We start from the raw sequence: 15,778 nt of genomic DNA on the forward strand, positions 1-15,778 counted from the left end.
AAAACAACAAATAAGAAGAAATTAACCACAACAAAGTAAAAATACAAAAACAAAAATAACATTCTAACCGGATTCTTTTTTTTATATTTTTTATAATTTTTTTGGTTTAATTTTTTTGATTTTTTTGTTTTTCCTATTAACTTGATTCTAATACTTTTGTATATATATATATATATATATATATATATATATATATATATATATATATATATATTTAGTTTTATACAGCATATTTTCAAAATTCTTTGAAATTCAAACCGATTCAATTCTTTTGGGAAATATACAATCATGTTCAATTTTTTGTTGAAATCTAAGGAAGTTAGTCTATGTTAATTAAATGCATAGTTTGCATGAGAAATTAGAAAATGAAATTACATTACAGCAAAAATAACGTAAAATTCAGTGATTAGGAATTTTATAAACTTGCAATATAGCAATCGGAAATAGATAAATTTAAGTTAAAAATTTTGCAAAATAATATGTAATTTATGGTAAAGGAAAGGAAATATCGAAATAATAATTTTGTAATAGTCTAGATTAAAACATTGAAAAATTCTTATGGATTACAATTATATTTTCAACAATTTAGTTTTATTAAAATGCTATGAATTTCATATCTAATTAGAAGTAAATAAAAATAGTTTGAAGATGCAAATATTTGGGCTTTCAAATATAAGACATTAAAAAATAGTGGAATTTATTTAGAACTAATTATTGGCATGTGAGGAGATGACCTTACAATATTAATTTTACATTTATAAAGTATTATTTTTGCCACTATTCCACGAATTACGAGTGAAAAAGAAAAATAGATAAATTGATACCCTTACGAAGAGGGGAAATAGTGGTTAAAGTGATAAAAGCTGCTGAGATGAAATGAAAACAACTTCGATAATATTTGTGAATTTGAAAGTCATATAGAGGAGGCTAGGAATAAGATATACCAACATAAGTTGGTTTAGGATAACATATAATTATAATTATATGTTATCCTAAATTAATGTAATTATGTTTTTCAAAGAAAACATAGTATTTTCAACATAATTATATTTAATAAAATTTACCGATCCTTAAGCAATTCCATTCATGTTCTATAAAATATAACCAAATTAAAAAAAATGCGTAATATGAAATTCTATACTATATATCTGCTTGGTAACAGATAACAGAAATCTAGAGCAGTAACAAATATTAATATGCATTGGATATGTTTTTGTAATATATACTATGATTTGTAGTGGAATCACTCCAATATTAAGAAAGTGCATTTGTAAAATATTTACTAACTATTTTCTTGAGCATTTTGGCGTATGGAAATGGTTTCTCACAATTTACATTAGCCCACCATTTACACTACTATTATTTTGACGATTGGAATATAAAAGCTTGGCAATACTATATTTATTTTCAGAAACTTTAATTAGTTTAGTTTTACGTATAAATTTAAGAAAGAAAGAAACTAATATCAAGTGCAATTCTGCCAATATTATTCGAATAAATACTTCACCCAATGCAATTATCTCTTTGTATCCCAATTTACAAGTTTAGCAATAAATAAATAATGCTTAAACAGAACTTCACGCCAAGTTTATACTAACAGTTTAAGCTCTACTTTCACCAGAAACAAATTCCAAATGCACAAGAGTTATACAAAACTACTCGTAAACATTCAAGAACATTTCAAGGTTATTTTATCTAATAGGGAAAATTAAACTTATTTGTTCTCACTGCTTGAGATCATGTTATTTGTCGAATTATTTTGATGACTTCGTTTCCGTTAATAGTTTGAATTATTTATTTGCTTTGACGGGTTTATATGAGAAAATACTTTTCTACTACCAACTGGAATGTCTTATTGATGAATACAAAGGCATGAAATTAAGGTTAATTTCAAAATTCGAGAAAAATATGTTTACTTTCACCAATCCTATTGCCATTTCTTCCTTCCATTTTCAAGAAACGGAGTTTTAATTACCTACAATTATGCTTTATGTTTGATGAATTTTATTCGTTTACGAATAAAAAAAATTAAAATTAGATTTTAAGGAAACAAAAGCGAACTAAGACTTTTCTTTAAAGGATTATTCAATTTTCATGACTATTTTAAATATTTAAAGGATTGAAAGCAAGATAATATAGATATTAATGTAAATATTTTATGGCAATCTAATCCGTAATATTTAAACTAAACAGAATAATATAAAATAATATTAAATTTTGGAATTATTAAAAATGCAATAAAAAATTCCAGAAAATTCAAATTTTGTACTTAAAATTAATCGGGCATTAAAATTTTACTGGCAAGTTAACTGCTAATTGTGCTCACCAAGCAATACGCTATCAAACTGTATTATAATAACGAGTATTATAAAAAATGTCCTCAGATAAAATAATTGCGTCAGTAACAAACAAAATATATACTCAAATTTTTCAAAAAAAAAAAAAAAGAAAGAAATCCTAAAGGCAAATGATTTACTTAATGTATAGAAATATTGATTAAAAAATACCATATAAGCTGATATTTAAAGCTATATATCAAGCAAAAAAATTGAAAGAATCTTTTAGAAAAGGAGGAAATGTTGCAATAAATCATTTTTTATCTTATTGTAATGGAGATAAATGAAAAAACTCCGTTTCAGATTTTCCAAAAATTATCATTTGTTAGACATTGATTTAATTATAAATTACTTTTGTTTTTTAAGCCAAGAGTATTCATAATTGTCAAGACATAATTGAAAATCATATGCATGAACCATTTGTAAAAACAAGCGATGCGCGAAACTGGAACTGATCTGTATTCTATAAATAACAAATAAAATTAATCGAGCGAGTGCATTCTTTAATTTTTATGCCGGTGCTACCGCCTAAACGATGATAAACAGTAAAAATTCCTCCGCAATACTAAAATTAATGATCTGCAACCACAAAGTTCTCCTAAAATCCTTCATAACAAATTCATAATCTTCCCTTAAACACTCTTGATTTACCCCGCTGTTGTAGCCGCTCTTTAGGATACCCCCTCGGGTAATAAATCAGCCAAAATGCCTCTCTTGTTTCCTGTTCATTTCGGAAACTGAACGTCAAAAATACGACCAGAAAAAATAATAAACTAAATCATTAATGTCCTCTTTTATAGTCACAAAGTCGATGTTTAGTGAGAAAAAAAATAGCAGGGGCGGAGAGACAGAAAGGATCGATCTTGCTCTATCAGCAAGAGCAGGAAACAAACATGGAAATGCTCTAGCAAAAGGAACCCGCGAACTTCTAAAAGAGACTTGGACACAATATATGTCAAGCTCTGTGGAAGTCACTGAAGTGTGACTTAACAGTGTGAAAAGCTAGAAATACTTAGGCTTAGGGGTGGAACTTTGCCAAAAAGGTGTCATGGTCCGCGCTTCGTTGAATCCGTTGTCTCAAGGGATTAGCTGCGTAATTCCGCCTCTGTTACGGTGCTCGACTTGATAGCGAGCTAGCAAAGTGAGCTTTTAGACTCATCTCTTGGCAATCTGGCCAATCCAGTGCTAGAACAAGATATTGAATTTAGTGGGGGAATCAAAGATCTGTTAATGAATTTAGATGAAAATGCAAGTCATTAGATAGTAAAGGCATTGTAGTAAATAATAATTCTGAAGCATTTCAGAAACCATATATATTATTCATCATTATCTTTAAATATATTTTATTCACATTAAAAACCTTTATTCTTCTTGAAATCATTCATACAATACATTATATTAATGTTCAGAAATATTAGAGAAAAAGCTACCACTACATATTCACTACCAAATTAATAATAGAAGGGAAATGGAGGTTCGTTAATTAATTTAATCGTGAAATGCAAATCGTTAGATAAATGAACACTATTGCAAACATTATTTTTGAATTATTTGAAAAGGAAAATATAAATATTATTTTAAAATTTCATATATATAAATTTTTAAAACTATTTATGAATATAAGCATTTATAAGAAAATACATATATATTTTTTATACTTATTATTAATTATATTTACTCGTGATAATTTTATTAATTCTAAATTATATTTAGTTAATTAATTAATTAAGATTTTCACAGTTGTATTGATAAAGAAATTCATTTTTTTAATAATTTAAACGGTTTTATATAGCATGATATTTACCGTATTCATAAAGATATACTAGAGGTTTGACATTTTGTACACTTGTCTACTTCCAAATGTAATGCTTTATTTTATTAATTTAGTTAGCATTATCAGTTAACCAATGATTAAATTAAATTTTGTTTCTCTGATAGTAGGGTCACACGATAATGAAGGCGAAAAATAATAAATCTCAAGATTAATTAGAGAAAATAATCAAAACAAAATTTTTAAATATATTGTTTAAAATATTAGCATATACCTTCACTTGTATATTTCGGAATGCAATACGTTATTTTAATAATTTAGAATGTAATTATTAGTTAAATAATGATTAAATTCAATTGTGCTTTTGAGACAGTAGTGCCACCTGATAATGAAATTGGGAAACAATAGATCTCAAGATAAATTACAGGAAATAATCAAAACAAAGTAAAAACTTTTCTGTTTAATATATTTTCATATACCTTCAAAAATTTTAAACTCTATATTTATTACATAGTCCCCAAAGCAGATTCCTTGATACAGTAATATATTATTAAACAAAAATCAACATCTGTAATCAAATCATTATGATTCACTTTATTTTTTATTTTTTTATTTGCTGAATAATTGTGATATTGCAATTTTTTTTTTTACATTGAGTTTCATGAAACTCAATGTAAAAAAAAATAATAAATGATAAACATTATTTATTATTGGAAAGAAAAAAAAACAAATTTATAATTTAATGATGCAATGCATTTTACCTGGTTAATCTTTTAAGAGACGTAAAACATAAACACGGCATATTTTATATAATCACGGCATATTTTTTATAATAAATACAAAATTTATGAGCATTATATTTTTTATCTCATGGAACTTAATGTTTCATCACTATTTTTAGAGCCACATAGAGTTGCCATCACACCAGCCGAACTTCGATTAGAAGTTGGAAAGACAGCAACTCTCAACTGTTCTGTGGTTGGAAATCCTGCTGGATCCGTGACATGGAAGAAAGACATGCTGACGATACTGCCGAGCCCGAGAGTGATATTTCCTAATCCATATCTCCTGCAAGTTCGACAAATTCGAAGGCAAGATGCTGGCATGTACCAGTGCTTCGTCCACAGAGAGCTTAATTCAGCACAAGCCGCTGCTAGAATCATTATAGGCGGTAAGAATTTATTTTTCAAATTATACAATGTTAAAAAAAGTAATTACATTTAAAGAAAAATGTACTTCTTATGAATTTCAGTTTATTTGAAATATTATTTTATTGGATAGTTCTTTATTTCATATATGTTATGATATTAAAAAATAGCATATTTCATGTAAAACCGATGCAATTAATTTAACGTAACAGTCATTTGGCAATCATCTTTTCTTCAGAAATGACTAGGCATATTTTTTTTTAACTATCGTATTAGTCTTGATTGCTGAAATTGCATAACACCGATTGCGGACATTTCATAACACCGATTGCAGACATGAACAAAATTATAATTATTGAAAAGTTTTCTCATTGTTACAAATCATTTATTTTATCGTTAAAGACTAAATAGTTCCTCACTACATTTCCCCTTTTTCTTGCAGAACTCAGTTTAAATGGTTCATACCTAATTCCATAGTACTAACGACACAGTTATATACTAATGAAATTTTACACAATATGCTTGAAAGTAATGAAACATTCAAAGAGTTCGGTCGTAATATTAAAAATTACAAAAAAAAACAAGAAAAAAAAACGATTGTTTACGCAGAGAACAATACAGTATTGAGTTTGCAAAGTAAACTGTAAAGATTTTATCTTTATTCATCATGATGGTGCAGAAATATTATAATGGAAGGAATAGTGGAATTTCGGCTAATAGAAGGCTATTTTGAACTAAGACTTTGATCAACTACTCGCTGTTATTATTTGAAACAAGCAGTTGAATAATGAAATAATTTAATAAAATATAACTTTGGAATAGGTAATATATGCATAACCAATCGAGATAATTAAGTAATAACAGTTTTCTATGCATATCAAAGGCAAATTAATCTGTTCGTTAAATATAATTCATGAAGGTAAATAGCATTCCTCAATAATTGCTATCAATAAATATAAAATATAAATCAATAAATTTGTTGACTGGAGCTATATGAAAAAAATTGTATTCTTACACATTTCTAACGACCAATTTACTTGCATTCCTTATTTAATTTCTTGCACGTTTAGTGAATTCTTCGCACACACTCATCATTGTAACGGGATCGCTTTCTCTTTCTCTCTCTCTCTAGTGAGTTACCCTAAAGTTATTTAATAACGTTACTAAGTAACGGATAATTTTCACACAAGTGAAATCTATCCGAATTACTTTTTATAATACCTGTTATTATCTGTTTTATAATACCTGTAATAAAATTGATAAAGACAATTATGAATTTCATTGTAATACTAGCACTAATATTGTTTCTGTTGAAGATATTTTTGTGTCCCTTATTCAGTTTGCTTCCGGAATCCATCGAGATTTATAGGAAAAGATGTTGTCCGTTGAAAGAAAGGACGACTCTCCTGAAATTAAGAGACCATTAAAAGACTTTCTGTAAAAACTTTAAATTACAAAAAGGCTAAAATATGTGCTCCTTGTTGATAAGAAGGTTTGGAAAGTGAAATGTTCTCAGAAACACTGGATACATATTAATGCAAAGAATTAAAGAATAAATAATTGTATTTGTCTGTTTTGTACAAATATAGAATAATGCTGCTTACTTATAGAATGCAACTTCAATTTACAAATTGAAAGCCAAGAGAAAGCCATTGAGTAACAAATTTGTATTTTCAAATACCTTTGAGATAGTATTATTTTATACAAATTTCTTCTCAACTGTATCGTCACTTTTGAATTCTGACTGGGTAATATTTACTAAAGGCTGCAACTAAATAAATAATATATGCAGAAATATTTTATTTCCGCAACAAGATTTTAATTGTAGAAAAAACACATCCAATATATTTCATAAAGATGTTGCCATCATGGAATGCCTTCATAGAAACTAGATTATAAAGTTTTAATAAATTATTGTGACGTTAAGAGGAAAGTATCAAGTAATAATTTATGTAAGGTGTTGCTATCTAATTTGTATTATGAATTGTGTACTATTTACAAGAAAAAATCAAAAACATTATCAAATTTTCAGATAGATACCAAATTTTAAAGGAATGTAGTAGAAGAAATTTCCAAATGGCATACTGAAAAATCTACCTGCAGTCACAATATAATTTCAAATTATATATACTATATGGCCTGTCAAAGAACAAAATCATTTAAAATATCGCCTGTTTGAAGCAAAAAATTACAAAGAGTATCGTGTTTATTAATATATGATGAAAAGAATATAGAAATTTTGGAAATATATGTCATTTAGAAGCATATTCAAATATATTATTTTATGATCATATTCGTAGCCATTTACCTACATGACATTTTTCAATGAAATACGCTTTTTGTAGCTTGCAGCTGGAAGTTTCTTCGGCCATAATTATTCAATAAGGATATTTAATCTTAATCCTTATCTCATTAGCGATAAATATTGCATGTTTGCATTGATTCTATAATTTTAATAAAATTTTGAATGAAATAAATAAAGTAAATGAACATTTTTGGTCACAATTCATCGAAGAAGAACGTTTCCTAAATAAAACTTCACAATTCTTCTTCACGAACTTTAGCAAATATGATAAATGTATCACATATTTTTCCTGCAACAAATAACAAATATTTGGAAAGGGATAAGAAAATGGACTCAGAGCTTAAATCAATGAGCAAATAAGTTGTTGGAAAACATTTTCTATCAGAGTTGATTAATATTTTCCCAATGATGCATGGACTGATTAATTAACAAATTAAGCGAAAATATAACCATTCTCTTACCTTTTAGGTTTTTTCATAAGTTTAGTACTAAGAATTTAGTTATTTACTATATTAAATATAAACAAATGAAACTACATGAAATTTCTTTAAAAGGATTTTTTGAAATTTCTAATTCTTTTATTATTAATTTAATTATTTTTTTGATTTCCCAATTTCTAAAAATTATTTTATCTCCCAGATTATTCAGACATAATTCCTTCTCTGAAATTCGTATGAAGAATTGAAAATATAGAAAAGAAAATTACATTTGTATGATTAATTTCTATAATTAAATAAAATTTATCTGGAAAAAAATGGATATTAAGAAGCATGTTATCAAATAATTCTTCTAATATATATCGATTTTTTACTGTGCTATAAAAATATGCCGAAAATTAAAGTTTCAAACACGAATCTTGAATAATAATTAATTTATGTAGTAAAATTATACACCATGTATCGGAAAAATAATTCCTTCTCTGAAATTCGTATAAAGAATTGAAAATATAGAAAATAAAATTATATTTGTTATGATTAATTTCTATAATTAAATAAAATTATCCGGTAAAAAATGGACATATTGTCAAATAATTCTTCAAATATCTATCAATTCTTTACTGTGCTAAATATGAAAAAAATTAGAGTTTGAAGAACGAATCTTGAATAATAATTAATTTATGAAATTATATATGTATCTAAAAACTAAGCGAAGTAAACTTATTAAAGTTTCTTTTAAATTTAGAAATAAAACAATACTTCAATATGAACATTCTCACTGTACATCATTTTTCGGTAACCTTGACCTGCATTGATGGCATTTTAATCTGGAAAGAACCTTAATATAGATATCAACATTTCCCAGGATTCCACATCATCTTGGAATTTAAGTTTAAGAATTGTCAAATCCAAACTGACAAATTAGATTTTTCTTGTTGTTTTTCTATGTAATAATGTTTAAATAGTTAAAGGAAGCGAATTTTAACAAATATTATCATAAATTTGCATTTATTTGCTTAAGATACAGTAAATAATGTTTAGATTCTTGGGAATATTTCCGATTGTAGATTGCATAAATTTAGGTCAGGAAATTATTAAAAATATACAAAATTCAAAATTATGGATTATTTCTTAAAAGGAATTTTTGTTAAATTACAAAGAAAAAAAAACTATGCCAGAGCATTTTAATTTCTATTTCACAAATTGATTTAATCAAAATAATGAGTGAGAATATAAAATCAATTTAAATAGGTAAAAATGATGGGGATAAATTTAAGAAAAAAATTATATATGTAACAACAATTTCCTAGAAGTGCTTTAAACTTGGATAAGAATTTCGTCATTTTTTTCATTTTTTTTTTACTAATTCCATTTACTACAGGGTGAAATTTCAATAATTTTTCTTTTAGTTCTATTGCTGGCGATATAAAAAAGTACTAATGGTAATATTTAATCCTTATTACCAAAAAATTGATCTGTATCATATTTTCATGTTGATATAAAAATATTCAAAAACTTTCTAATTCAAAATTCGAATTCAAGTTAATTATTTAAAATTTACAATAAAAATTTACAAAAATAAATTCAAAAATAATTTCAAAATTTACAATTAATAATAAAATATAATGAATGGCAGAATAGACAATTTGAAATTTCAAATGTAAATTAATTTATAGTTTCTTATATAAGTACAAAATATCTTCTTAGATGTATAATTGTATGTAGATATTTATATAATCTTTGCATATTTATTGAGATTACCAGAAGAAGAAAAAGATCAAATCGTTTAAAACAATTCTCAATGAATTTCAAATCCAGAAAATGTGAATATATTTTTCTTTTCTTTCATGCTGTGATTGTTGCACTTTCAACAAAACAGAATCACGTATGAAGTTGCATTGAAATACTTTGAAAACAAATATTAGCCTAAATTATTTCCCTCTATATTCAATAATTAATATAAATCAGTTTAGAGAAATTTCAATGACATATTGTCATTCTATTTCAAGTCTTAACTTTGTTGCATAAAGCATCAGAAATATAATTTTTACAGTAACTATGTTTAATTCCGTAATACGGCTTTGAATTTTTAAACGCATATATTTGGCTAAATTGCTTTCGGATTAAACATGCCTGTACATTTCTTTTAAAATAATTAAAATTAAATTACGAAGGAAAAATGTGAGTCAACATGTATTTAATAACAATAATGTCACAAAATGAATGAAAAATTCAGTTATACGAGGATTCAAATAAAAATTATGCCGCCTATTACAGTAATGTGACACGCAATATGCAATATGAAATGCTAGTATTTGATTTAAATATATATATATAATTTTTTAATATAATAAAGATTTAATGGAATATTACTATACAAGTTTTCATGTATCTATAAACGGCAACGATATTTATGATGGTTTACAAGTAGACACGATCGTCTTAATTTACAGAATTGCTTTCATATTGATAGTTTATTTAATAATTGTATAAATACTAACTTGATAATCTACAAGCTTATATTTGGTTACATTATTATTATTCATCGAAAACGAAAAGAATTTACCAATGTATCCAATATAGCCTTATATATCACTTTCGTGACATAATTAGCTTATATCTTTGTTATCACAACAAATCAATATCGTATCCAAACAGCAGAGAAACAGCTGATGTTCGATACAATGCATCCGTCCTACCTGTGTGCTGTTTCTTTCTGTTCAACATTCTTTCTGGCTATGTTGCTACTTTGTTGAACATCAGCAACTAAAATTGCGCATTTGTTTTGTAATCTTATGGCTATTTAACGATAAAACCAGGTATATCAAACATATAATATTTTATTTCACACACTGAAGAATTTTTATGTTAATGGGGAGATTAATATTTAAAAAATAAGAAATTTTGTTAAAAATATAAAATTGTTATTTAAACTTTGACATATTAAATGTCCTTGAAGAAAGACAGGAAATAATTTCATGATAAATAAAATTCCTTTAAATAAAGCCTTTGATAACTAGAAGAGCTTAAAGAGTATAAAAATATAACATTCCTTTTTTCACTGTATTTTTATTATAACAAATTTGTTAAAGAGAACGAATCTATGACGAACTTCTGGTTATTTTCTTTAAACAAAATAATATAAAATTCGAAATGTCTGAAAAATAATTTTACCATAAACTTGGTGGAAAAATTTAATGGATGGATCATTAGAATGTAAAGGCGTTAATTTCTAAGTCTAATAGCCCATAATGATGTCATTAGAAAGAAGGGTGTTGAGTTAACTGCCTACTTTTATTTATATTAGTATTATTTTTTATTAAGAAATTATTATACTAAAGATGTGATCAATATAATTATACACATTGTAGAAACCGCCATTATACTTGTCAAAATAATCATTTATGACGGCAGATTAAAATTGATGATGCTTAAAAAACAAAATTATTTAAACTGAATAAAGGAGGAGATTTTACACAATTTGAATTATCATAACAACATTGTAAATCTTTGTAACAACATCTTTAAAATACGTTACAAATCATAAATACAAATTAAAATATGTTACAAGATATATTTGCTTAGATTCGAGAAATGATGTTAATGCTTGATTCACAAGAAGAAAAGAACCACCAAGAATAAAGGAAAGAATCTATCTTAGATAAGACAAATAGAAGAAAAGAGCCTCCAGCAAGCCCAATATCACATCTGCTGGAATACTGAACATCGAACAAAATAAACTTTTGGTATTCAGAGATAACAAAAATACATATCCGAATTCAGAATTCATTGTTTTTGATTAAATTAAGCATGCTTACTGAATATCTCCCTTGGGAAAGTAATCAGTTTTCAGAGACCTCACAAAAATTTTCAGAGTTTTACAGAAAAGAAAAGATTTGTATGATTACTACAGATAAATTCATAAATCGTACAGTATAAAATCAAATAAAAATATAGTTAAAACTTTGCAACTTTTTTTAAAAATTAACATTTTCCTAATGAATTTATTCCGCATCCATATCCTAAACTATTTTATGATTTATTATTTTTATTAAACTGATTAATGTCCCCAACGCAATTTTTGTACCTTTGCACACTAATTCTATTTACGCGTTAAGACTTTACATTTTTTTGTTAATTTCATTTAATCACACATTTTTAAGGCATTTAATTGTAATAATTGGGTTGTTTCGAATTTATGGAATAAAGCATTGAGAAATTCGGACTTCAGAAATTGCCAGAAAATCCTTTTCTCTCTTCTTTGTAATTAATAAAAGGAATCTGTAATCTATAAGCAATTGAAGATTTTAAATTAGCAATAAATTTAATAACATGTAAATAGCTACAATAATTAACAATATTAATATACAAAAGCTCTAAAAGTTATAGAATGTTAAACTTATAGATAAATAAATAACAAGGAATTATACTGACTAACTTACATGGAATTAATTTTTTCCAAATATTTATAACTTGAGTTTTTTTTTTGCCCAAATGATTATCTTTTGGATTCATTTTTTTCAATGTATGTGCAATTAAACAAAAAATTCCAAACATGCCAACCTTGACATGTCAATGACTGTCATATATTTAAAGTTTAATTTCCTAACAGTATCAACTCGATATTTATTTCAAGATTAAATTAGCTAATGCCATTCCATTCTAGCCTCCCTAGCAATATGCAACATTCTTAATTGAATAAAAGGATATATAAATGGCAAATCATGTAATTTCTCTAGAGACACCAACAGACATCGCTATAGATGCGCTAAGAAGAAAACATGTTGTACTATAATTTATCATAACACTCCATTAAATTAACATATTTTTGTATCTACCTCAATCGTATCATTGTCTTTTAACCTCTATTATAGCATATTCCAAGCAATATGTTTTATCAAGATGCTCATTGACTATTTAAAATAAATGTTATTAATATTTTAAATCATTTTGTAGTAGTTTAGTAATGAAAATGTATAAATGAAGCAAGATATTTCTGATATATAATTCTTCAGAAAATTATCCTAATCATGCTCATTTCTCATTAATCCACCATCGAGCTTTAAAGTCAAAAAAATCATTCTTTATCTCTAAAGACCAGTATAAATTTTAGTTATGCTAGCAATTAGCTTATTTTTAAAAAAAATAACCTAGAATACTCCATTTCTTTTTTCTGAAAGGACATTTTAAAGTTGGGAATACAAATTCTTCACATTCGCTCAAATTCATGTGATACTTTTCAGTTAAAAAAAAAAAGGACTCACAAAAAACTGCTGATGAATATTCAGCTATTCCATTTAGATTTCAGGATATTAAGAGAATTATAACTGCAATTCTCAGTCTGTATTAAACTTTCTCATAAGATGCAACAAACAGTATAGAAATTCTTATTTAAAATACTTTGTTTTAATATATTTTTGAATTTACGCATTGCATAAAAAACAAAGAATTTGAAACAGAAACTGAATCACTATTGCTGAAACTACTTCATTTTATCATTTATAGATAACTTATCATAATTAGTTTATATATGATTCTATTCTCCGAAAGCTTTTTGCATGTTCTCTGATAGCGATGTTACCCACCCGTCTCCTTCTTCCATAAACTTGTACATCGTGGGTAAATCAGCGAATATGTTATATTGCATTAGTGATATCGAGTTATGAAATATGGAACTTTGACATAAATTTAGCATTTTCGCTGATTCCGTGGAAATATGTATTTTGAATTCATATTGCCAGACGATTGACAGCAAATTCGACTTAAATCTAAAGTTGTAGTCCTAAGGATAAAATACTGAATTACTTTGATTTAAGTAATTGAGTTTAAGAGTTATTGCATTTTAAGTCAAAGTTACCGACATCAGTTGCAAAGTCAGTTAACTGTTTGACAGAGTTCTTTAGTTTTTATAATTACAGAGTTCGCTTGTACTCGAACAGCTAAACAGATAAATTTATAGATTTCCTAAAAATAGATTTCGTTCAAAATTTGATAGATACAGTCGACAGATATAGTTGAGGATCTTTTTATCTTATTTCAGACGTCTGGCTGAAATCGTTTTAAGATAGTCTGTTCCAAGATAGGCACAATACCAATAATGCATTTTTCGTATTCAAGGAATTCTGAAGAGACGAGACTTCTCAAAATCTCGATTTCGAATTTTTGTTGAATTACAATACTTCCTCTATACTGTGTATAGGAGAAAGTAAAAAGGAGTTATGGATACTCTTTTGACTGAATATTTCGCAATTTGTATGACACAAGAAACAACAAGTTTATATTATGTTTTATATATCATACATATAGATTCACTTTTTTTTTCTGTTTTAGATAAATGGATTATTTGCTTTTCCAAAGAATTTGATTAATTACAGTAGATTTGTAGATTTCTTTTTCAGATATTCTCCGGCATTTCTATCGCATTTTAGAAAATGAGATATTTTAATTACTTTATTAAAAATCTATTTTTAAACTAATCTTGTTTATTATTTTTTCAAAATTTTATGAAAAAAATAATCAATGAAACGATTGAAATGTGGTATATTTTCAAAATCGCAATTTTATAAAAAAATATATATTACTATGAAAATATCATATAGATTTTTTAACATTTCAAATTATTTGCTCCGTTTTAACATATTTCTTCATCTATTAATTATTTTATACTGAAGATATTTTATTGTTTATAAATATCTGCGAATTATGTTCTTTCATATTCATATAGATATCAAAAAATCTTTTAGAGGCATTTTTAAATCCAAATTAATGTTATTTGGATCTGAAATTGCATTTATAAACTGATATTTCTGCTTTTATTATCAAAATATTGTTACTTTTATTATCACTAATACAATACTAACATTCCAAATATATATTTTTATTTAAGAAACAAAACATATTCTAGATTTAACACTATTTGTATCGTTTCAGACCTGTCACCAACGATGAAGCTAACTTTTCCTGAGAAGACAGTCCGTCCCGGAAGGTATGTCTCTCTTACGTGCATTGCCTCGGGACATCCGGAACCCCTGATACGCTGGACTCTGGACGGCATATGGCCGTTGTCCACACGGCATGGTGTCCTCATCAGTTCTTACCAGACGAGCAATGGCGATGTTGTCAGTTCTGTCAACTTCACTTCCGTCAGTGTGAGCGACAGTGGTGTCTACTCCTGCGAGGCATCCAATGACGCGGGATCAGTGAGTTATTCGAAGAGGCTGAACGTATTTGGCCCACTTTTCATTAGGACAGTTAATAATCTGACAGCCCTCGCGGGAGAAGCGTTTATGACCTTGTGTCCTTTTGGGGGCTATCCCTTCGATGCTATTCGCTGGAAAAGAGGTAAGTGTAGTTGAGTATTACATAGATCAGTGTTATTGCTTTGTAAAAAATGCATGCATTTTTTATAGTTTCAATCATACACTTTCAATTATATATATATATATATATATATATATATATATATATATATATATATATATATATATATATATATATATATATATATATAACGTATTCTTTCACACAAAGCGCTTCAAATATCTTTGGATAGTAGACATTTTATTTAACATTTAGATTGCAAATGAATGAAAACTCAAAACATCCATTTAAACCAGGATATGTCAGGAAGAATAAGAAATGCTGTTTTCTCTTTTTGTGAGATAATATCAATTCACCCCTATTATTTTCCTTGTGAAATCCATTCTTAACTTTCTTAGTCATTAATAAAAATAATAGAAGGGAAACACATGAGAAATAAAGTATGGTACTATCCAATGCCA

General features: G+C 26.4%; 1 protein-coding gene across 1 annotated transcript in view; it reads left to right on the top strand.

The window, feature by feature from the left end:
• LOC129980683 (cell adhesion molecule Dscam2-like) overlaps positions 1–15,778 on the top strand; it is a 550,882-nt gene that overhangs the window by 251,452 nt on the left and 283,652 nt on the right. Inside the window, exons 6-7 of the mRNA XM_056091064.1 lie at positions 5,009–5,278; positions 14,928–15,338. Of these exons, the coding sequence (XP_055947039.1) occupies positions 5,009–5,278; positions 14,928–15,338 (681 nt within the window). The remainder of the gene's footprint in view (positions 1–5,008; positions 5,279–14,927; positions 15,339–15,778) is intronic.

This window comes from Argiope bruennichi, chromosome 8 (assembly GCF_947563725.1).
Source record: "Argiope bruennichi chromosome 8, qqArgBrue1.1, whole genome shotgun sequence".
NCBI classification, from domain to species: Eukaryota; Metazoa; Arthropoda; class Arachnida; order Araneae; family Araneidae; genus Argiope; species Argiope bruennichi.